A 25,656-nucleotide genomic window follows, 5' to 3' on the forward strand; every position below is an offset into this window, starting at 1 on the left:
GAAATGACATATCACCTAAGAAATATTTTGTGCTCACCATTGCAAATTTAGTCCAGATGAGCACAGCCAAAAGGCTGATGGATTGTCTAAATACCTTGCTCTGAGTGTTTTCTCCAGTTTCTGATCAAATACCAATACTGGAAAAAATTAAGTACCACAATCATCATTAATTACCATCCTAAAATGATTGCTTTTGTGTAATAGCTACATGGATTGATGTAGCATCTGGGGAGCCAGGGGCAAGGCATGTCTTGCCTGGAAAGTGTGGAGGAAGCTTGATTGCCACTGATGTTTTTTCTGATCACTTGCTAAACCGGGAAGGGTTTGAGTTGTTGCATTTAAACAGTACATTCAATAAGCATGGCTAGATTATTCAAAAGGAACCTAGGGTCATTCCTCAATACATGTTGAGATAACTGAAGAACAGTGACTGACTATCAAAGATGACAAATCTTCACAGATTGCTCTAACTCAGCAGAGTTAGAGGGTGCTTCATTATGTGTACACACAGCCAACTTTTTTAGAACCCTATCAATAGCTGTAATACTTAGATATTACAGCTTAATCTTACAGCTTTTTTAGTTGTATTTTGGTTTTGCTTGGGTTTTGGTTTTTTTTTAACTAAATTGCCTGTGTGGTGTCCCCACATTTTTGTAAGCTTTTCATGCTTCCATAGATGTGTTCAGCTTTGCAGACTTATTACTCATTATTTTAAATTCTTTGGATTTTCACCTATAATTTCCTGAAGAGTATTTTTTCTGTGTGTGGGTTTATTCTAAACAGCTGAATACTGTAGTATGAATATAGGTACCTGGAGACCTCCACCAAGGCAGGCTCCGTAGACAAATGCAGCATGACAGATGGTCCCTGCCCTGAAGAGCTTAAAATCTAAATAATTGTCTTCTCACTCTCTTCTTTCTCTGAGGTATAGTACCTGATTAGTATCCAGCTGCCTGCTTGTACAGTATAAGTGCTCTCAAAGTCACTCCTCTCCACAGCATGCTCAGCAACTGAAAGTTGAAATAATGAGCAGACAGCTTTCTGGCTTGCAACAATTTAGACACTGTTAAGTAATAGTTTTCAACAAGCAGGTTTAGAAATCATATTCTGTAGATGAGACTACAGACCCACAGGTCTTGTTACAGGTTAGTACCATTCATCTCATTAAAGAAAAAAATTGCAAACAGAGCCATTTCTGCAAGATTGTGAGCCAGGTTCTTGAAACAGAGCTAGAGTTGCTCAAAATGATAAATGCCATCCATTTGTACATTATCATCACTATAATTGAAAAGGGGTACCCATCTTTTCACTTATTTCATACAGAAACTTACATGCCTATGTGACCAATCAAGTAGGGAAATCTTTGTAATTAAGAGCATTTGATTGAGTTTTGTATTATTAGTGAAATAGTTGTTACTTGTTGATGTGTTTTGAGCCTAAGAAATCTATGATTATTCTCCTTTCTTTCCTCCTCCTCCATCCTTGCATCCTACCAGTTTCATACTTGAAAGTAATAAATTTTTTGAAAATTTGGTCTAGTTACAAGAAGGGTGGATAGTGCTGGTAGGGAATGACTGCTTATTGCCTTTTCTAGGACAAGAATCAGGAAGCATGTTGACCCCTATCCATGGCCTGATGGCCCAGCCTGGCCTGCAGGGTCAGTGGCTGTTCTATGTCCTCAGAAAAAGCTGAGAAATCATTACCATTACTTCTTCCACTGAAAATATGCTGTGAAGTCTCCAAAAACCTGAAAGCAGGGTTTAGGGTGTTGTAGAGCATTTTTTCACGCAGGCATGCTTAGGCTTGGTGTGCTGATGGAATAGGTGGCAGTACTGTCTGCTCCCTCCAGTGCTTCTCTGCACCTCCAGCGTCCAGAGAGGCAGATTGGTCCAGTCATGATGGTATGTAATTGTGGGTATCAAAATGATATTACACTGTCTATACTCCAAAGCTGGGGCTGAGGCAGGGTCTGATTTTGAAACTGTCTGGGTCTAGGACTTTAGTTCAGGTTCATGAACAGAAGACTTCAGTCCATCAGGACATACCTGTTCTGCTTACCGAAAGCAGGTTTTTCTGCTATTCATCAGTAAGTATTAAACCAAGTTGTTGTTTTAGATCAGATTTAGTAAGTTGTCAGGTTGGCAGCAGTTGTGGGGAGTTGGAATAACAGTGATTGGTGACTTGGCAGAAGTTACTGAAGACCCTATAAAGCTTTCAAGAAAAAAAACAAACCAAAACACAAATCCCCTTCTATTCATCCCTTTCTGATTTGATTCTTTGTCTCAGCTCTTATTCCAAATATCAAGAGGCAGTAGCACCACCAACAAAGTTGTTTTTACAGCCTTTTTTGGCATTAGGTATGGAAGGATCTTTCAGCAATAGGTAAAAGGAGAATAAAAAGATCTATATTCCTGACAGTGTCTGGAAGTGCCTGGTCTCCTTAGTTTTGTTTTGCACTGACTATTTGTCCTGGGTTCAGCAGCAGCAGTTATTTCTTCTTCTTCTTAGTAGCTGGTGCAGTGCTGTGTTTTTGACTTTTGGCCTGGGAATAATACTGATAAAACCGACGTTTTCAGTTGCTGGTCAGAATGTTTACTCTGACCAAGGACTTTGTGAGTCTCATGCTCTGCCAGGGAGGAGGGTAAGCCGGGAGGAAGCAGGGACAGGACATCTGACCCAAACTAACCAAAGAGGTATTCCATACCACAGCACGTCATGCCCGGGGATGTAACTGGGAGTTACCTGGAATGGCACTCTGCTCGGTTGGGCTCGTTTTCGGCAGGTGGTATCATATTCTCTTCCCTTGTTATTTCTCTTATCATTATTATTATTGGTGGCAGCAGTAGTGATTTGTGTTATACCTGAGTTACTGGACTGTTCTTATCTCAACCCGTGGGAGTTACATTCTTTCAATTCTCCTCCCCATCCCTCCGGGGGGGAGGGGAGTAGAAACTGCATGGCTGACTTGCCGACTGGCTTAAACCATGGCACTATTGCATGTAGCGTGCTGTAGATGTGCCAATAATGTTAAGGCATAGGACCAAGGTTGTTGGCTTTAACTGCTCCTTCCTGGCACTAAGTTGAGACTGTTCAAGTTAGTGAACTGTCTTCATGTGGCAAAACATGCTTTGCTATGGGGTGGTCTATCTGTGCACAAATCTTTCTAGATGCTGCTAAAGTCACCAAGGACCTCAATTTTTAAGTTATATATGTTAATCCAGTGTGCCTTCTATGAAGGATATTCCTGTCCGTGTTCCAGCCCAGACACCTAGTCATGAGCTTTAGAGTTGTTTTCAGTGAGAGATGTAGAAACTGAATCTTATTAGCAAAGTGCTTCAAGAATTTAGAGAGGTATAGTATAGTGAAAATCATCTTGTCTTTTTGTGCACTGAGAGTATGTGTGTGGAGGCTGAACAGACTGTTACAATCTCTGCATTATACCCATACATAATTATGTCTGTCCTCAGCGTATTTCAGATTCATTCCAGTGATATCAACACTTGCTATTTTAAATTACACTACATATGCCTTTATGTAAATTAATTTGTAAAATTGTAAAATAATGTTATTGGTGCTATTTATATGTTGATATGTTGGTCAGTTTTCAGAAAAGTTGAAGGTACTATATTCATGCATAAGAGGTTTTCTTGTTCTGTACCTCCCTGTTATATCTGTTATATTCATTATGCAAACATGCATTCTGCCATGTTTCTCTTCTTTCTCAACTGTTCTGTTTTCATCTTTCTTTCTTCTTTCCACACTTCCTTTCTTCCAATAGCTTCTCCTTCTGTGAAAAAGGCTGTGGCCTCCATTCAATCTTTAAAAAGAATAAAATAAAATAGATCAGTAGGTAGACCATTCTGACCATTCTGGCATTTTTTGTGCATCACTAATGAATTTTACTCATTTACCATGCCAATAATATTACTGGTGATGGGAAATTTCACATTTTGTGCAAGTGCTTGAGGCCTAAGCAGGCACCATAGCTCTCAAGACTTCAGCGTAGTGCATGGGAGATATATTAGCTGCTCAGCCAGAGGAGCAGACACTTCCTAAATCTCATCTAATGTTGGATGCTGCAGATGGAGGATGACAGTTCTGAACCATGCCTCTTTTTCTGAGGAGCAATACTATGTCCCTGTAAAAGCAGTGATGAAAGCTGCTCAGATTTGACTTGTATCAACATGTCATTATGTTCTTTCTCTTCTCTTCCCCTGAGGAAAAAGGGAAGATGGGTTTGCAAGACAAATGCTCTGGTGTTTTGGGGCCCCATGCATTGGCAATGACCAAGCCAGATAAGTGTCTTGACCTTTCAAGAAGGGAAGAGCACAGGATAGCAGAAAAGTATGACTGCAGATTGAAAAAGATCCTGCAACATTTGGAAGATCAGTCAGGAGGGAAAAGAGCCCCAAATTTAACAGTCCACAGACTGAGTCACAAGAACCTTCCTTGCAGGGAATAGTTGCCAGGCACTTTTCTGAAAATTACAGTTTCTAAAAAGCCCTTAAAGGCGCCTCTAAAATGAAGACACACAAACTTAAAAGTGCCCGGCAACATTAAGATACAGGACCCTTCTTGCTGGCTTGAATTTGATACAGTGAAAGCAGAACCTGCTGCATGTACACATAAATAGCTTCTATACAGGTATATTTGATTCTGTTTTCAATTGTGTGAAATTGTGTATGTTTTCAGTGAAAATTTGAATTACATATATTTGGGAAATTAGAGCTTAAACTGTAATATATACACTTAAATTTTATGTAAATTAGATTATGGTAAAATTAATATAGCCTTTCAGATAGCCTTTATGCTGTATCATCTTTTACCTATTATTTTGAAGTATATCATTCCTTGCTTTGCTCTGAAGCCCTGCAGACTAGCAAAAAAAAGTTGAATTTCAGAGTGACTGTCCACAACATTAATTATCTTAATATGCTTTTATTCTTACAGTGAAGATGTTTGTAAACGAGGATTCACTGTTATTATCGATATGAGAGGATCCAAATGGGATTTGATCAAGCCTCTCCTAAAGACTCTTCAGGAAGCCTTTCCTGCTGAGATTCATGTCGCCCTGATTATAAAACCTGATAATTTCTGGCAGAAGCAGAAAACAAACTTCGGCAGTTCCAAGTTCATCTTTGAGGTGAGAGCCAGATGAGAGATGTATGATAAGGCATTAGCTCTGACGAGAATTTTTCTTCAGGTAAAACAAAAAATTCCCAAGCCCTGTGACTGAGAAAAAAAAAAGACATTTGAGGCCTGTTTGAAGGAGTGGGCTGATGCCCTGGCATCAGGTTGCCTCCTGAGGACCCTGGTGGAACAGGATGCATGTTTCATTCCAGAGGTTCACATAGAGCAAACTTTGGTGCGGGTTTTTTTGTGCCATTTATTTTTGGTGGTGTTGCATTCAGTCTTTCCTTTGTTTCTCTAAGAAAAAAAGCCCCACCAATCAGTCAATATACTAAAGACAAAGTTTTCTAGGTGTTACAGTATGTGTTTATTATTTGACCTTTACCCACTTCAGGAGGTGGATTTTTTTATAAAAGACATTTATACTAAACTCAACTGTGTATTGTCACTGCTTTAACTGAGATTTACAACTCAGGGGTAACATTAACAACTTGGGTTAATGATAAGGTTCTTTGAGAAGTAACCAATATACAACTGCATAATTAAAGATAATTTTACTGACTTTGTCATTGGTGAAGACAACCTGGCTGTGTTCTCTTAGTGCACTTTAGTTTTCTGTAAATTTCATATTCTTACCCAAAGAGAAGCAAAGCTCAGGAGCGTGAAGTGCTCATACATCAGTCATGCCCAGCCATGAGTTAATCATGTGCTGTTTTTTCTTAATTTGCTGAAAAACAATTCTATCATTGACTGTCTTATTTACCAATCCATTAATTCAGAGATTTTACATCCCTGGAACTCAGAAGAGAATTTAGCTATAGTTCTTATTGTTGACTGCAATGGAAGAGTGTATTTAATTATACATTTAAGATATGTTGCAATCAGGGTGTGATATAAATATGTTATTAGTTTCAGTTTCTTCTTAAAAGCACTCTTGAATTCCAGTGGGCAACTGGATTGGTGTTAAGCTTTAACAAACTTTTACTTATCACAATTTAAGTATTTGTGCATTTTTTTCCCCTCTGTCTCACAATAAAATCAATAAATTCATAAATGTTGGTATTTAATTGGGTCTTTACTTTCCTTGGCTACCTGTGAGGGCTCGGGCATCAAAATAGCCCTCACTTGCTATCCCCTATGTGCCTTTGAAAGCAAGGCTGCCTTCAGTATAGCTTTATGTCACCTCCAGACATTTCTCCCACTTACTAAAATCCCCGTCCCTGGCAAAAGTGGCTGCCATTACAGTGCAATGAGATTGGCAACGCTGCGGGGAATGAGGGGGATCAGGGCAGTGGGAAGGAGAACGGGGATGCACAGGTACAGAAGAACATGAAGCAGGAGAGGGCCTGTGCGTAGACCAGAATAACATACGAGGATGTGGAGCTTCTGTTTAAAATATTTATGTTCACTAAGGGGTAGTACCAGGGAAGCCCAAGAAAAGGCAGATTGTGCTGTCCATCCAACACTGGATTTCAATCCTTCAGAGCTTCAGTAAACATAAGTAACATCTTCCTAAAGCTTCAAGACCCAGAAGTAAAGTAACAGAGCTCAAATACATGTTTTTAAAACATCTGTTTGTTTTTAAAATTAAACTTTCTGGAGCCTCGATTTATATCTTTTTATTGTGTGGAGCTGGTGTCATGACAGTGAAGAGTAAACTGTGATCAAGCTATTCTTCATAGTTACTGCTCTGAGTCTGTATTGTGTTAAAAACTCTGGACTCATTTGTTGTACATGCTGGCAGATACTAAGGGTATTTTCAATTTTGTGTTGTGCACATTTGATCCTTGGTCTGTCTTCTGGGCTGTTCACATGGGTGTTTGTGATGGTTCACAAATGTTTGGGCCAGAGAAAGAGAGTCAGTGCTTTTGCTATCTCTTGGTCCACTTGCAGACAGCCAGAACTGATGAGTCCTTCAATTCTGTGATTTTAATGGGATTTATTAAGCTGTGGTCCACTTTACAGTAGACGACCTGCAATATAGACACCACAATCCAGGAACTTCTGTTTTAAAGGATTCTTGTGGATGCTGCGTATCTGCTAAGTAGGCTCAGGCTCTGGGGCAGCTCATGTTCTCTCATAAGAACTCTGAATATCAAATAAGCATCGTAGGTCAATATGACTCACATTGATTTGATTTATGTGGGGCAGCACACAGCTACCCTCTCTGCACTGAACTATCACAGTGATTTCCCACAGTTGTGAACAAACACAAGGTTCTTGGCAGGAACAGACTGCAGTGTAAGACAATGGAAGTCTCTGTTGAACTACCCCATCTACAAACTCAGCACTAACCAGCATCAGTTTTAAGGCCAGATTCTGCTTTTAAGCTTAATGGAAGTATTATGCATGTGCCAGGATAGTGTAGGACCGTTAATGGAGGCTAATGATCTGCGTTTTCTGTTGTGAGACTCTGGCAGAATGATTCTGTGCTACAGTCCAGGGTGAAGCATGCCCACAGATCATCACACAAAGAAAAGAATAAAAAAAAGGGTTTAGTTGACATATGTGGACTCCAAAGCTTCCTGTCATTTTGAGGAATGGACCAGGGAGCTTAGTTAGCATTAATTCAGAGGTGCCCTCAAGATTATTCTCTTTCTTCTGCCAAAAATGTTTAAATAGTGGGCAATTCTTTTTAAAGTGATTTCTAAAAGAAAGATGGATGGTACCTGACAGGCAGTTACTCTGTTTTACCACCTACCTGCCTAACTATGGTTGTTTTCGTGAGACTTTCAAGAACTTTTAGAAGGCTGCATAGAGACCTCATAGCAGCCTTCCAGTTTCTCAAGGGGGCCTACAAGGATGCTGGGGAGAGACTATTCATTAGGGACTGTAGTGATAGGAGAAGGGGTAACGGGTTCAAACTGAAAGAGGGGAAGTTTAGATTGGATATAAGGAAGAAATTCTTTACTGTTAGGGTGGTGAGGCACTGGAATGGGTTGCCCCAGAAAGTTGTGAATGCTCCATCCCTGGCAGTGTTCAAGGCCAGGTTGGGCAGAGTCTTGAGTGACATGGTTTAGTGTGAGGTGACCCTACCCATGGCAGGGGGGTTGGAACTAGATGATCTTAAAGTCCTTTCCAACCCTAACTATTCTGCGATTCTGTGATTCTAACTCCTTAAAGAAATAAATCTGAATAAATAAATTTGCTGCAGAATTCATGAAAATAAAAGCCTTTTTGCTCTGCCACATCAAATTCTGTTCATGATAAGGAGAGTGCTTGCATTAGCTTGACACACTGCAGCGGGCATGCCCAGGTACTAGCTATGAAGAGAAGTCTTTTCCTGTCAGGCAATTTAACTCTAAATTGGCTTATCTTCAAGGGGTCAATATCCAAGTCAAGAGGTTTAGAAATTTGAAATTACTTTCCCATTTGTTTGTTGTCTCTGGCCTTCCTCAGATCATTGAATGTTCCAAGAAAGTTTTAAAATAATCTTCCTGCTGATCATTAGCTCAATCCAATACCAATTTTCATATGTTGCAGAATTCCTGATATTTTTAGATGAATACAATTGGAAGAAAAGCCTATTATTAACTTTAAACCAGTGGGCAAAATTCAGGATAATGGACAGTACTTGAGGTTTCTTTGTAATGACTTTTAAAAGATTGCTTCAGGGTGTTTCCACTTCTGAAGAGCACAAACTGACATTCTTTAGAGGCCTGATCTTTAGGGCATAGATGTGCAGTCACTAATGAACATCACAAGCCCCTAAGGGCTGCCAACTTGGGTGTTAACGTGACAACACTGAAAATCTCTAGTAACTCTAGAAATATGAAACCCTATGCTCGTATTTCAGGGAAAAACATTTTTGCTAAAATAAATGGAAACAGCCATCAGTTGTTGCATCCTTAAGCTATGATCTGCTTTCCAGGCACCCAATGCATTTCTTGATCACTGGTTACTGAGTCTGAATGAATTAAAACCATCTCTCATTGATTGTGTATGATTCATGAGCAGTACTTTCTATTAGCAATAAATTCTGATTGTTAATACTCCAATGACATTTCACATTTACATTGATTTTGGCTTAATTACATTAGAAATCACTAATGTGAAAGAGGTCTGCCTGTGGCAAAAGCCAACTAGAATAATCTTGAAGAAAAAACCAGCATATTCTGTGTTTTGGTAGGTCACAACACGTGCTTTGGTTCATATGCCTATAACTTTTGCTGCTCTTTAGCCACTAGCCTGAGTGTAACACAAGTAGTGGAACCCCTGTAATACCACATACCTGTTTATTGAACAATCATGTCTGGATATCCAAGAGCTGCACTAAGAAGTCTTCAGTGTCCAACTGGGTTAAAGTAATATATGACAGGAACATTCTCATCATATGATTTTGATAGTCTGGTCAGGTCAGTCCTCAACATCTTTTACATCTTTCAATTATGTATTGATGAGGAAAATAATCTCTTCATGCTATTTATGGATTGCACTGTTGTTTCTGATTAGAGAGTCACTGATTCAAATTCTATTATTTTCCCTTCCTTAGACAAGTATGGTATCTGTGGAAGGCCTGGCAAAACTCGTAGATCCTTCTCAACTGACGGATGAATTTGAAGGATCCTTGGATTACAACCACGATGAATGGATAGAATTGCGCGTCTCCTTGGAAGAGTTTTTCAACAGTGCCGTCCATTTATTATCAAGGCTGGAGGATCTTCAGGAAATGTTGGCTAGGAAGGAATTTCCAGTTGATGTTGAGGGCTCAAGAAGGCTGATTGATGAGCACACGCAGCTTAAGAAAAAAGTGATTAAAGCTCCTGTAGAAGAACTGGATCGTGAGGGTCAGAGGTTATTACAGTGCATAAGATGCAGTGATGGTTTTTCTGGTAGGAACTGCATTCCTGGAAGTGCAGATTTTCAAAGTCTTGTGCCAAAGATCACCAGCCTTTTAGACAAGCTACATTCTACCCGGCAGCACTTACATCAGATGTGGCATGTCCGCAAGTTGAAACTGGACCAGTGCTTTCAACTTCGACTTTTTGAGCAAGATGCTGAGAAGGTAGGGAATAATCTGTTCCTTTCATACTTTAACCAGACTTTATTGAAAGGACACTGTGACCAATTAGCACCATGAGGTATTCATCACAGGTGTAAATCTCATGTTGCTAACAAATGTACTTATGTGACTCTCAAACCAAATTCACTGAGCTAATTGGTGGATGTAGCAGACATAACGATATATCCAAGAATAACTTGTCTGTGTCACTTTTGATGAAAGTTAATCTGCATTTTTGTGTCACAATGGGTACGTTTGGTAGACATTAGCACGAGAATCAGCCTTTTTTTTTTTTTCCAAGTTTCTTTTACTGAGCTTATGAATATATTTATCTACATATCACAGCACCTAAAGAAGAATGATTTTAGGGTTTGATTCACTATGATTATTGTTTGCACTTCTTGTGATTATATGGGAAATTTGTGGTTTAAGTCTTCCAAATTGTTATCTCAAACAACATTTTCAGTTTCCCTTTCGTAGGAAATTGGAACAGGATTTGCAGCTGGTAAAATCTTTGGTAATGGACAAGGACATGGCCACTTAGTTACCACAGTGTGAGATCTGAGACTGTGTTTAGGTTAAACATATAAACAGACCAAGAGAAAGTATTCTGAAATGATAGCAGCATGTAAAACCCAGTGTGGCTGGTTTGCATTAAACAGAACTTAAGGATGGCAGTTGAATTCATACCTGACAGTGAGTCAGTGGCCGAGATTCCTGTTCATCAGCAAAGACCTTATTTGAGAAATATTTAACATGAAGTTATTCCATAGAGATTGCATTGCAACTTCTTATTTCTTAGACGTTCGTAATGTAGTGTATCAGCCTGAAAAACAGGTAGGGTTTCTCAAAATGAAATACAGTGTAAAAAAATACTTAGAGTGGTTGAAACAGGGGTAAGTAACAGCTTTAGGAAACTGCAGTTTCAAAGGTGTGCAGTACCACTGAAGTGTTACATCCTCATACCCTCCCTCTACAGAAGATGCTCATTCAAGAACCTGTTGATAGGAAGTCCCCTGCAAGCAAAGCATAGCAGTTTGTCATATTTGTTGAAAAGACTGGCTAAAACCCCATCTGAGTTCCCTAACCAGGTCTCATACACACCACCACCTACAAATTTCAGTCATATGCCATAAAGCAGGCTTTTTACTACTTCTAGTATTCATCTGCTCTTTGCTTCTGGAAGTGTATGAAGGCACTGATTTTTGGTGAATTTATTATAGAAAACTGTGTTGAGCTAGAGTCTTGGCAGTCTCACTTCCTTAACACAGAAGTACTTGACATCTTGTTACATGGTTTTGTGAGAAGTCATTGCTGCGAATTTTAAATTCTAGGCCACAGAAGTAGGGTATTCTCAGTGGAAGGTATTGAGCTCCCAGATTCATGTTTATCTAGTCTGTATATCCATCAAAAGTACCAATCTCTGAATCTTCTTCACTTAATGTATGATCCAGTTGTTTCACTAATGTGTCTGACTGGACCCAGGAGGAATAGTAAAAGAAATGCAGGTGTCATCTACAGGGGAATCTCACTGAAGACAATTTTTTTTAATCATGTGCAAATTAATATTATTATTCAAACATCAGGGAGAAGCACTTTACTGAAACAAATATAATCTTCAGTAGCACAGAGCAAGACACAAGACATTGATTTTCAATACATGTACTAAATATCTCTAAGGGATGCAATGAGTAAAAAGGCTTCAAAATTGTATAATCAAGCCTCCTGCTAGGAGAACCTCGAATTCAGGTGAGTCTCTCTAAAATGAGAGTCACTGCAGTATCACTCTAGATTGCATAAGAGCGGAGTGTGTCTTCCAAATGCTGCAATTATTTCTTCTTCTCCCTTTCCCTTGTGTGTCACATGCAATAAGGATATTGCTCACTCCTGTCCTGCCCATTGGTGGCTGTATTTCAGTCAGTGCTTTGCTTTGGATCTTAATTTTCTTTAGGATTGTTCAGATGACCACTGCTTATGAACATAAATTTTCCTTTCCTTGACTACTACATTTTCATAAAGAATAGAAAATATCTTGTTGTTTTATACTCTCAAATTAGTGGTTTTAATCTTTTCAGTTTGAGAGTCCCTATAATCCTTCCAGGGAAGGTTGCAAACCCTTTTACTTCACTTTTTGCACATATAGAGTGATATAAAAGATTGATGTTCTTATTCTCCTTAGCTGCCTTGTGCAGATCTCTTTGAAGCAGTCTGACTACTTCAGTACTACAGTACTCAGAGTGGAAAGTACTTGTCTCATAAAATGTTTAGAGCTAAATCCAGTCTGAACACTGTCTCCACTGTGTAAATAGCCACCGCAGTGTGTCTGTGTATTGAATTTTAAAGTTTCCTGGTACCTCCATTTGCTCAGTTGCACTCTACCCTCTACAATTAGTTATGGTAGCAGAGCCAAAATAGTCTTCATCTCCTGGGGAGAGGCACAACTCTTTCCATATAGCCTGGATATGTCATTTAGTGCTAATCAAATGTCAACTCTAATACCCTGTGAAAGCTCAAACTCTAACATAAAATTCTGAATATAAATAAGGTTTTAGGGCCTTTTAAAATATCTCTGTATACTCATTGGGTGATATTTTAGGAAACGTGTTCTAATAAGGAGAAAATGGTCAAGGACGTAGATTTTCTGGACATCTCTGGTTTAAAAAAATTTCACGTGTCCTTATTGCATGAAAAGTTCTTAAAGATGGGATTAAAAAAAAAAAAAAAAGAGGGACACAAGAAGGCAAACCTCATAGTATTTTAAAGTAGGTTAATTTTTAAGTCCTTGGTATTAAAATACCCCAGATGTTCAAAGCAAATCAATTTACTTCCTTCCCTCCTGTAGATCCCCTCTATTTGAAAGTTTATAAACCACAGTCACTACCTGAGCACAGGAATTATTCTTATTTCAGGTATTACAACTTACAGAAGGTCTCTGTAGTTGTTGCTGAGCAACTCATATTATTGGCAAAATAAAAGGAGGGGGTGGCAGTCACACTCTGGGCTTCTCCCACGCAAATCAGTGGGAGAGAGCAGAGCTATCTATGGGGAAACTTTGTCTCCAAGTCAGGCCTTTAGGGCTTTATTTTCCTGTGCGGAGCCGAGGGAGATGAGAAGTTGGGCTACCACATGGGCACAAGCAGCGCAGTGAGACTGAATCCCCAGATGGAGACTGGAAGCTCCTTGAAACTCAAGTCAGCAGGCAGGTCAGCCATGTGGGGAGCTTTGGCAGAGTGGTGTGAGGAAGTTCACATGCTGTGCAGTGCTGACTGTAATGATCTGCTGATAAATAACACATTTCAGCTGCTGGTGTAGCCCTGACCCTCACTGTTCAACAGATTTATTCCTTACCAAGTAATATATACGTATGTATGTACATATATATACATAATTTTGAAACTAGAACTGAGGCTTCACTGTGTTTTTACTGGGTAACAGGGAAGTTATTTTTAGCCATCAGTAACATGAAAAAATGCAGTCTAGTCTAAACTGGATATTGTTTAAAACAAAAACCCCACAATCAGCATAGATCCAAATATTAGAACTATCTGAGAAATGTTAATTGATTGGTTGAAATGTGGATAGGGAGAAGAATTCAGGCAAGAGTCCACATGTTTTGCAATTGAATAAATCCCCAAAAAGACAAAAAAATTATCCTGATACTCTGCACTTTCCAGCTCTTCTGGAAGTAATTTGTAACTGGCACCTCACTTGACTTTTGTAGGAATTTCCCCATAATTTGGGCTTGTTACATATCAATTTTACTACCCTGGCATGTGCGTGAATGAAAAACAGCTATCATGATGTAATCAGTGTTGTCCATGTTATGTATAAACAATATAGTCATCAGCTGGACTGAACTAAGTATCTCTACTGTTAACTTGTAAAAGCAGAGCAAAGAAAAGGGCAGGCTGCTGTAATATCATATGGGTCAGCCTCTAATGGGAAGCAAAGTAGACTTTGCATGTTCTCTTTGTCCTCACTTCCCCTTTTCCTTACTGACTTTTCTGGAGTCCACCACACGAAAGCAAACTCCAGAAGATGGCAATGGTAGCTAGAAAATGCCATGAGTGAATTTCACTGGAAGTTGGTATTGGTAGAAGCATTTTATTTGGATAAGGCCAGCTTTGTAGAAAGTCTAGTGGCAAGCCACAGACTACATCTAGTCTTTAAGGACCAGTGAAGTAGTGGGCTTGCAGTCAAAACCATCTGCCTCATCCATACAAAAGCTTCCCTTTGAAAAACACAGCTCTGCCTGTGATTTTTCCCTGTGGAGCAGGCTATGGGAAGCTGTGCTGGCTGCTGAAGGCTGCCATGGTAGTGCTGTTCTGGCAGAGTGCTGCAGCTCCTACCACACAGCAGCTGTTGTTCCTTTTTCTCAGGTGATGTGACCAGCCTGGAATGACAGAAGGATTTCAGTGAGTACAAGAGTGATTGGAATGTGATAATAATGCAAAATTCATATGATAGAAGATGAGTTTGGAGAGGGGGGAGTAAGCAAAATGGTTGAGAGGGAATAGGGTGGAATAACAGTTGCTGCAGTTCTCCTGTATCTCACTTTCTATGCGAGTGTGGGCAGTGAGAATGTGGCACCAAGAGCACACACTGCATCCCTCCCTCCTCTCACACAGCACTGCTTTAGGCCTCCTTAAATAAAGGAACTGATAAGGTCTCTGAAGAAGGAAAATCACAGATACACCAGCTGTACTAGCCTCCTGTCCTATAAGCCTCCAGTGTCCTATTCCCATTTCTAATGTAAGTATTGGGAAGACTTCTATTGATTTTCAGCAGAAGCACAATATCCATTAACGCTTATTCTGAAATGCCAGATTAAATTTAAGAGTTCCTGGTTTAGAATCTAACTCAACAACAGACAGAGTTAGTCTAGAAAAATACAGAGAAGCTCTAGCTCCACAGCAAAGTCAGTGGGAGACAAGATTATCCATGAAGTACACAATCTGAGTATCTGAACCATGCTCATGCCATCAGTGGAGTATACCTACTAAAGATTTATGTTCCTCAAATGCAAGGAATGCTCTGCAAGCTATTTTTTGTCTAAAAAGATGCAGGATTACTTTGATGGAATAATAGAATGCCAAACGTGGAAATTTACCCTGTGGTTTAGCATGTGTGTGTGGGGGGGAAGATGGCTTTAAGAAACATTGATGTCTTGATGTTTAAGAAAGGGGAAAATATCAGTGCGTTTGTGATTGTATGATGCATATCCTCTTTAACAATTTAAAAATTTACTTCCCCTTGCACTGCACTTAAAAATTCTGCTGCTGTATGCTCTGTAATAAAATGCATTACAAATCTGATGATATACCTCTTTTGCTAATAGGAGGTAGTTTATTTTATTACAGTCCATTAGGTAGAGCAATTGTAGTTGCTTCTTTAGTCAAGTGATGCTGTGTGGGGAAGCATTTCCTAGAAACAGGTCTTAGCTGACTTTCTCAAAAAGCAGCATAAAAAAGATTAAAAAGATCAGCAACATCTTCAGTTTCTTTTTTGTTTCCCATCATTTCACATTTTCTTCTAGCAGTGGCAAAAGACCCTGAAAGTTATACATAAGCAGGTGATAGTTTGCCTGTTTAAAACATGTCACATTAACCCTTAAGGTTTTGTGTAATGCCAAAAGACGTGGCATCTGGGACAGACAACTGACTGGGATAAAATCCACTTAGTGAAGGACCATTTTCCATCTTCTATTTCATTTGTGGAAGTGCTCAGTTTCTTTGATCTGTTCTGTGTGCCTTATATACAATTACCCCCAAGATTTTGTGTGAAATGTTGGCTTAGAATTACTGTAAGGGGAATGCGACCCAGGGAATGAGACTGGGAAATGAATGATGACAATACTGAGAAACTGATGGAGGGACTCATGTGAAATAAATACAAAGCAAATGAGTTCTGAGGAGGTGGATAATTAGGACTTGGGGGGAGGCAGGAAGCATATTAAGAAGGGAAAGAACCAGAATCAGGATTAATAAAGAAAGCACATCCTTAGTGTTTTCCACCAAAGAGAAATATATGTGCCTTCTATGCTCTTTTATTACAAAAGGATTTGTTACTGAATGAATGGTATTTAACAGTTAACAGTAATAATCATACAGGCATAATAAGTATGGATTAGACATGGATTTTTGCATAGGATTTAGATTTCATTTAAGTTACATGGACCCCGCATTGGTGTACAGAACTCAGCATGCCCTGGATTTTCCATCGAAGTACTTACACTGTGAATATCACAACAGCACAGTAAGTGAGCATCACAGTAAGGAGCTTTCCTGGAGATTTTTAACACAGGGAGTGTTGTTAGACCTGAGGTAAGCTCCGTAAGACTTCCACAATAAAAGGAGTCAATGAGCTTAGTGTCTTCTGCAGAGGCATTTGACTGAGTGTCTAAGGGAGGCTCATTTAAGCATTTTGCTTTCATCCTTAGCCCATTCCAAATGTCTGTGCAGATAAAGGACAGAGGCCTTGGGGTACAGATACTGACTGGGAAAGGCACTGAGCTGGGGGCTGTGTTTGTGGACATGCGTGTGTTTGCGGAGAGCTTTATAAGAAGAGTGATTAAGAATTTACTGCTAAGCACGAATGAAATCCCTTATCCGTAGCCCTAGAAAAAGAGTTCTCAGAGGTCACAAGGGCTCAATTTGCTTTTGGTACCTACCCATTTCAGCCCAAAGCTACTTCTCTCTTCATTGGGTGAAACAACTCAATTTCAGGCTAGTTTTAGCTGCATCCCCTGACCTGATGGCATTTTGGTGCTTGAGGTCCCCCTGAATTTTCTAAAAAAAAGACAGAGGCCTGGTCCTGTAAAGCAGAGAGAGTATCAGCTTCTACTGACAACAGTGGAAGACTCATGCCCACTGTAAGACTTCCCACTGAAAGTATTCAGTGAGCCATAGCTGTTAGAGCCTTACATCCAGAAGCTGTGCATCTGCCTTCTCTAGCTACTGTCTCTGGCTGCAGCCTTACTGATGGCAGGGTTACCAACTTAGCCACCCACTTACAGAAATGGGACTTTATTTCCAGCTGTTTGTGCAGGTGTCTCCCCACAGTATTCCAGTTATGTCAGTACACATTTACAACTTTATGGGCAGCCTGATTTGCCAGAGCTTGCAATAGTCCTAATATAAAAAAAACAAGTTTTGAAAAAGTTCCTGACACAATTGGTCCTTATTTTTAAGCTATAGAAGAAATAGACATGTCTCTGTATTTATAGATCTGGGATAGACATTGCTCAAGAGCAAAAAGAGTGTTTTAAGTTGCTTTAGCATATTTTTTTCTGTCTTTTCTCATGCATGAAGACTCTTGCGCAGAGGACAGAGTGTCTGTTCTCTCCTGAAACCTTGTTTCCATGTCTAGTGTCTACTGTCTCATACTGCCAGTGAAAAAATGCTCTCTCTTATCATCTGAAGTTACCCTTAACATATGGTGTCTTCTCTGGTACAGAGATTCTCACTAGATGTCTGTTCTTCCCCATTGATAAAATAAGACTTGGGAAGCCAATGCTGGGAAGGAAAGTCAGCTGCCAGTCCAAATAAGCTGCCATGTGAATAGGAGTTCATCACCTTATGCCATACTTTGTACCCACTCTGAAAGTAAAACAACAGAGAGAACTAGCTCTGTGTTCAACATGGAGTTTTTGCTCTGACACAGAATTTCTAATACCAGGCCAAACACAGAAAATAGGTCCATAAATTGTTGAATTGACAGAAAATATCTTACAATATTAGATAAACAATAGTTAAGTGCATGTTCATATGGCAGCTAGCACATTAGGGTACTGAATCTGGATTCAGTACTGTCTGTTTCCAGCAAAGAAATGCAGATTTGCAGTTGAAAATCCCCATGGAGATATAAGGATTCAGAAACATTCCTACTGCATACTGTGTATCCGCACAGGATTTGGGTTGCTTTAGTATAGTACTGGGAATATTCTGCTTCACTTAGGATGTTTTGTGGAAGACCTTTCTAATAGCATCAATTAAGGAAAAAGGGTCAACATGGGAAATTTATCAAAGAGAGAAACTGTATATCCATTTCTTAAAAATCTGTGTATTTCCCCCAATGAACCTGTGCAGGCTCTGATCACATTTATTTAATTTCTTAACACATCTTAGAACAGAAGAGGCTCTAATAAAGCAGGTGAGAATTGAAAGCATGTAGCAATAACTATTGTAACAGTAGTTTTCAATTAATTTTCAGTGCTTATTCAAATGTGTTCTCTATCATGTTTCTTTTTTTTCATTAAAAGAAAATAATTGAACTCTTGCTACTGAGTACAGCTCCTGCTTTGTCTTGAAGCACAACAGTGCTCTCTGTCATGGATAAACCACTGTGAGGTGTTCTAATGCAGCTGGATAAACAGTGTGATGTTCTAATGCATCTTTACTGATGTTTTTTCTGAAGTTCAGTGGTAGCAGACCAGGGATTAGGCTCATGGGTTCTCCACACCACTGGGTTTACCTGATCTCAGGCTGGTTTCTTTTTTTTTCTTTCTTTCTCTCTCTTCCTCTTTTTTTTTTTTTCTTTTTTTTTTTTTTTTTTTTTTTTTTTAACAAATAGAAGAGCAAAGTTTGCCAAGAAGCAGAAAAGACAGAACAAGGGCAGAGGGTAGTTATGCATACAGTGTGAGCTGACAGTTCCTTGTGGTGCTGGAAGCACACATGTCATGCTAAAGAGACTTCAGAGTGGGATCAGCACCTTCCACTTTGGAAGGCTCTGAGAGTGGCAGCTAAACTGAGTCAAATCTGCAATCCCCCTCACCTAGTTATGGACACAAAAGAATTCTTGGTAAACAGTGGGATAAATCCTCTTCAGCGTCTGTAAGGGTAAAGGGTGCGCAAAACCATTCATCTTTAACAGGAAGATGAATCATGCATTAGCCTATATATCTCTGTGCATACTGGGACTCACAGTCTTTGCAATAGCTTTTAATTGAAGATGCAGCTATCTGACATACACTCTGTTTGATATGAAGTAGGCTTCTGACAGTTGCTAATGCTGCCCACAATTTGTTGTCCCCCAATCTAAAGTGAACAGTTGTCAGAGTGGGAAGTAATCATGGGGGGCTCTGGGAGAACTATTCATTACTTTGACCACTCACTGCTGGTCACACTTAGTAAGAACCTGTTCTTGGTATCTATAGGAAAGAACAGATTTTTGCAAGACCAGGAGATCATTATAAAGTTTTTCAACTCAAAGCACAAACAGAGCTCATTTCTACTAATTGGATTGTAAAATTGAAAATATCTTAATTATTACTGATAATATGATTGTTATTTTCCAAAGGACTTTGCAGCTTTTACAGTGTCAAGCTTGTATCCTGCTACTTTCTTACTTATCAGTCAAGGCCACAGGGAATCTTCCCCTATGTACCAATAGCTTTGTGAACATTCGCTTTTCTGCCTTTCCATCTCCCAGTAGAAAGCTTGGGGACAAATCTAATAACAGGACAAATTAACAAGTATGCACCAACAGCTTTATGCTGCCCCTACAACTGAAAGCAGCTACAAACCCAGTTTTGCCATCTGGTTTGAGGAACTGTGGGATTGCCTTGCCTGCTGAGCAGAGCAGTACAGGGAACTGGATAAATATGTATCACAATCCTCTCCCTGGTGGATGATACTCTAGCAGTGAATGTCACCTACCTTATTGCAAACATCATTTCTTTCCCGGTGGAGGAGGGGGCAGGACTCCTTTTGAAGCCTACCATTGACATTTCTGTTTCCACTGTAATGAATCTGTTGCTGGTTTGACAGCTCTGAGGGTACACACTTCCTCCTGTAACTCTTCTATGACAGGAGTTCAGACTCCATAAGCAAAACACATAAGACTCTTTCAAAGGCATTTGTGGTGCTGATTTTTCAGATGTGGACAGTTGTCCCTCAGGAAGGACATTTATCCGCCAGACATAATTGCTATTGAGCTGGGTTTGCTTTGGAGCAGTAAAACGAGTACAAAGGATGCAAAGTTCAATGCTAAAAATTGGGAATTAAAAACCACAGGGATTAACTTCTCTGCCTTCTGTCACACAGGAAGCCTGTCCTGCAGTGGGAGTCCTGATCTGATGTGTTAAATAGGTATCATCTCAGTGGTTTCCATCTGTCTTTATCATACATTCTGCCCTGTGCTGCCAATCTGCTTTTTTTTCTTTATTTAGGCAGTTAAATATATTGCCTCCACAGCCCTTGGAATTTAACCTGATCTGTTTGATGGGAATGTGAAAAACAATAACAATGCCTCACTCCACTGCTACAGCTAGGGATGAGGAAGACTTGCGCATTTCCTTTGTGCTAAGTGTGCCCTATAGCACAGCTACAGTGGTCTGGGGCCACTTTCTGTCTTATTTGCATGGGATCATGCAACACACTTGTGACCTTTCAGTGCAAGAGGGCACAACATTATGTGAGTGATGGCGTGGTTCCTGCTTTATGTTTCCAGACTCTGGCAGCAGTTGTCTCACAGTCCGTCCACTCCTGACTGTAAGGAAACTGCTCTGAAGCCTGTTACTGCTGAAACTGGAACATGGTGTGCTGTGCTATTTGTAGTTTCCTGCTGCCGACACTGGATACGCAGTTACTATTCCTCTTGCTTCCTCCATGAACATTAGAATGGGTCCAAAAATAATTGAAGGCAGTATGTTCTGATGGAATATTTTTGCATTTGCACAAATTTCCTCTTTATTTTGCTTGCCAATTTTGATAGGGAGCATTTTGAGGCTGTTTCAGCTTCTCCAACTTGGCACCACTGGGAGGCACAGGAATGCTCCCCTGATCAGTAAGGCAAAAGAAAGTGTTCTGGCATCTGAATATAGGCTTAAAATGCATTTTTAAGGACTAATATAGCATATGATGACTGGGAAGTTCTACTTTAACTAATCAAGACGAGAAGACCTAAGGGCCCTAAAGGGCAACAAAGCCCATATATCTAGAAAAAGAGAAGAAAGAGGCCCACACATATAGAAAAAGAAAAGAAAGTTGCTTTTTTTAAAAATTTATTTATTGCTTTGATCCTCAAGAAGGTTAGGTGATAAGAGCCTAGCTGTCAGGAAATAAAGTAATTAAACTGTGCATGAGGTTCACAGACTTATTGTGCAGCATGTTTCAGTTGTAGCTATGTGATTATTTCTAAGTGAATGTCTTCCTGGCCTGGCTGAAATGCTTTAAATGGCCTACACTTGTCTTGGGGTCTTAAAAGTATATCTTAAATTAACGTTCATATCTATTTATAGGGAACACATAAGGATGGGTGTACAGTTAAGAGGTTACCTCCTCAGGAGCTGGTGATGGTTTAAGAGGTAAAACAGGGAGCATGGTCTGTGGATCATTTCCAGGAATATCAGTGTCATTTAAAACTGGGTCACTCTGTCTTTTCATTTTACATACCATGAACATTATGTAAACTAATTCAGAAGTGTTTTCCTGAACCTTCCTGTGTTGCAAAGTCCTTCCATGTTACTTGGCATTGAAATCCTGGATGCCTTACATCCTACTAAGTGCTGAAAAGGTTCACAAAAAATAAAACCAACAGTCTCAAGCTGAGGAATTTTGCTCAACTTATTGCTAATCAACACAGATTTCTGATCTCAATTTGCGTGTTGAGAGGGAAAAGTAGGACACATTGCCATAACCAACTATTCTTCCCAGAATGTATTTCCCTGATTTTTGTCATGGTTTATAGCCAGTCTATCAAAACTCATCTGGTGGGGTGAAAGGCAGTGTGGTGTGTCAAGGATAACGAGTCTCTACTGCTCTTACAGCTGTTCCAGCGTGAGCCGCTTTTTGTCTCTTGTGGGGGTGTCCCTGCCCCTTTGCCATGGAGGACCCCACAGAGTGTCTCCAGCCCTCAGCAGCACCATATTCTTTCCCCAGCACCTTGTATCCAGGTGCTTCTCTGGCTGACAGATGTTTTGGTGCCATGACCAGGATCTAGTGTGTGGGGCCCCCTCAGTGCCAGACCTGGTAGGAACTGGTTGGGACCAGCTAGGGATGGCTGCCCCACTGCTACACAACACGTCAGTTGTGCCCGTTGCACAGGGGGGATGCACAGTCACCCCTACACCCAGCCAAATCATCTCTTACAATCCTTTAAGCCCTGGGGAACCAGAAGTCCCTGTGAGGGGTGAGTTGGATGTTGAGGTTTTTACCAACAAGCATGTTCACTGAGGGGGGCCTTAAGGCAGTGCCATGAAAAGCAGGGGTGCTGCCAAGGAAACGGTGAGGTCCAGTGCCACCTGTGGAGTGTGTGTCTCCAAGTGGAGACAGGAGACACTGTCCGCCCTCCTAGCTTCCCATGATTGCCAGCGTTAAGGGAAAACATTGAACATATTGATTCATGGGATGAGGAAAGAACCAGGAAACAGGGGTATGGGGTGTTGGACACCCCAAAATCCAGCAGAAAGCTGATATCCTCGGTTTTCCATCTGTGCAGAGATCCCAGCTCTGGCCTCAAAGTGTCATGACATATTGGGAGTTTAAAGCTATAATTACACCAGAGCTGTATCTCTGTGCCTCAGACACGGGTGATTCTGGTAGGGGAAACGCCACGCTTCTGATACAAAGCAGAAAACATCTGTCTGGCTGTTTTATTTTTAATGGCAGCTATTTGGAGTCACAGGAATGTCACACATTAGGCTAGGAATAGAACCAGGGTCTGTAGTAATCACCAAACTCATACAGCATTTTCAACTGACTGAAGTTCTATCTGCCTCAGATTCTGCACACTGAAACAAAGACTCCCCATCTGGGAAGCCACTCTGATCTTTTCATAATTTACACTATTTTTTCTATTTGTGAGACTGTTGTCTATTTATCTCTTTTAGTATTACCTTCCCTATACAGCCAATTAATTGATTTGCACTTGGACAGCAAGCAGTTCTCTGTAGATGATCTGTGCCCAGGAAAGGCCATTTCCATTTTAAGGAACAAAAAATCCTTTCCATGAATGCCTGAGTGTTTGGTGTCACTACATTTGGTGGAAAGGTACAATATTTCAAAAAGCAAGCAAAAAATGCAGATGCATAAAATACGCCCAGGTATCATTAGTCGTATTTATGTGTTCAGGATCTGTAATTTTCTCCCACTTTCAACAATAAAATTATTGCTTCTCTGTTCAGCATTATAGAAATCACATGCCTTACTTTGTGCGTGGCTGTGGCTTGATATCTGTCAGGAAGAAAACCACAGATCTCTTACTCTGGCATTTAGTAGGAATATTCAGCGTGAGGATGTTGGAAATGGTGCTCTGATATTAATACAAAGCCATTTGTCACATCACACATCTAGCTAATTTTCTAGCGGGTTGACAGTTGGGCCTATTGTCTGGAATAATTTAATGTACTGTAGCTTAAACTTACTGTATTCTATGAATCATATACACAGATATTTATAATGGAAAATCTGTGTTCATGCAGCATTGAGGTTACACAAATACAGCTGTGGGTCTGAACCTTCAGCTGGTGTAAATTGGCCTCATTGGAATGACACCAGTATATCCTGGCTGTAGACCATGCCGAACACATGTGAAAGGGAAAGATCTGGCAGAAATATCGCCTTGTCCGTCATTGTCTGTAAACAAGAGACAAACACAAAAACGAACACAACTTTGTATTTAGGCTCTGGCTTAGCAAAGCATTTAGATGTACACTGAGTTCTATTTTAAACCTACAAGTACTTTGATTTAATTAAGGCTGTATTTATAGAGCAGTGTAGAGTGGTGATAGGAATTACAGCCAATTGGGATTTTTTTCTGTTGAAGCAGTTTTCATCAAATTTTATGATTCATGACAAAAATGAAATGTGGTATCAAAGTTTTCTTTAAGTCCAAAATTTATTCTGGGGCCAGTATACTCCTGTCTGAGAGCAGCCTTTTTCCTAGTGACCCTTCATGTAGCTAGCTCAGTGTTAGGCCCTGATGGGTGCTCATGGCCCTGACCAGCTTCACCTGCAGCTTCCACATCCCCGCCCATGGGCCAGGAGCTATATATGTCAGCCTCCAGCGTTGCTATAGCCCTGCCCATGGGCTCTGATGAGTTGGATACTGATCCATCGACTGATTTTCATGCATTACCTGGGACCTGCCCTGGACCCATGCTATGTTATGTCTGAGCCTAGTTATGTGCAGTGGACCTGATGCTGACCAGCTGATTGACTTCATAGGGTAATCTTGGACATGTCTTGTCACCCACAACTTGCTGATGGTCTCTTGATTAAGCCTATTTGCTGTCAGACCTCAGGGGCTGTGGTACTGACTAATGAGGCCCCTGTCTTGCCTGTTGGGCCTTTGTTTCTGGCTCTTTATCCCATAGGAAGCAGCTAGCCTGAACAGCCAGCTCCAGCCCTCTGTTCTGGTGGACTTAGCTCACAAGCTTAAGTGGAGGGATTTTTCAGTGTTCCAGGTAAATGAGTCTTCAGACTGCTGGCTCTTTTTGTGTGTTGCTTTGTGGAGATGTTGCTCTTCTGTCGGCCTTTTCCAGATGCACAGGTGACATAGATATGGCTGGTTCCAACTAAACTGTAGTTATGACTCTCATCTGGAGGTACGAGGGGACTTTCTTGATTGATTGCCTTTTATAAATGTAGCTCCCATGCAAATCTTTCCAGGATCAGGCCCTTGCATATCAGTTAATACTGTGTATGTACCACAAGTCTGTTGCATAGTGTTCTTTTTGGTTTTTGTTTGTTGGTTTTTTTTAGTTCAAATACTGGTAAGTTCAACTGCAAGATATTTAAGGAACATGGCTTAATTTATCTTTGAGTTGTTTTGAATAGTTGCGCTCAAAGAGATACGAATAGACCTTGCAGCTAGAAACTTGGTAAACCTCAAGAGAGGGACTCTGGCAAGTACTGTTCTGAGTGTATTACAGTAGAATCACAGAATAGTTAGGGTTGGAAAGGACCTTAAAACCATCTCTTTCCAAATCCCTGCCATGGGTAGGGACACCTCACACTAAACCATGTCACTCAAGTCTCCATCCAGCCTGGCCTTGAACACTGCCAGGGATGGAGCATTCACAACTTCCTTGGGCAACCCTGTTCCAGTGCCTCACACCCCTCACAGTAAAGAGCTTCTTCCTTATATCTAGTCTAAACTTCCCCTGTTTAAGTTTTAACCTGTTACCCCTTGTCCTGTCACTACAGTCCCTAATGAAGAGTCCCTCCCAGCATCCTTGTAGGCCCCCTTCAGATACTGGAAGGCTGCTATGAGGTCTCCACGCAGCCTTCTCTTCTCCAGGCTGAACAGTCCCAACTTTCTCAGCCTGTCTTCATACGGGAGGTGCTCCAGTCCCCTGATCATCCTCGTGGCCCTCCTCTGGACTTGTTCCAACAGTCCCATGTCCTTTTTATGTTGAGGACACCAGAACTGCACACAATACTCCAAGTGAGGTCTCACGAGAGCAGAGTAGAGGGGCAGGATCCCCTCCTTCGACCTGCTGGTCACGCTCCTTTTGATGCAGCCCAGGATACGGTTGGCTTTCTGGGCTGCGAGCGCACACTGCAGCCGGCTCATGTTCATTT

General features: G+C 40.5%; 1 protein-coding gene across 4 annotated transcripts in view; it reads left to right on the forward strand.

Moving 5' to 3' along the window:
* The window catches only part of KALRN (kalirin RhoGEF kinase), a gene marked incomplete at its 5' end in the record, with an annotated part of 522,231 nt that overhangs the window by 201,730 nt on the left and 294,845 nt on the right, over nucleotides 1-25,656 (forward strand). For all 4 annotated transcript variants that reach the window (XM_080620947.1, XM_080620949.1, XM_080620948.1 and 1 more), the window contains 2 exons: nucleotides 4,951-5,143; nucleotides 9,623-10,135. In XM_080620947.1, coding sequence (XP_080477073.1) covers nucleotides 4,951-5,143; nucleotides 9,623-10,135 — 706 coding nt within the window. The remainder of the gene's footprint in view (nucleotides 1-4,950; nucleotides 5,144-9,622; nucleotides 10,136-25,656) is intronic.

The sequence above is a fragment of the Psittacula echo genome (assembly GCF_963264785.1).
Source record: "Psittacula echo genome assembly, chromosome: 6".
In the NCBI taxonomy this organism is placed as follows: domain Eukaryota; kingdom Metazoa; phylum Chordata; class Aves; order Psittaciformes; family Psittacidae; genus Psittacula; species Psittacula echo.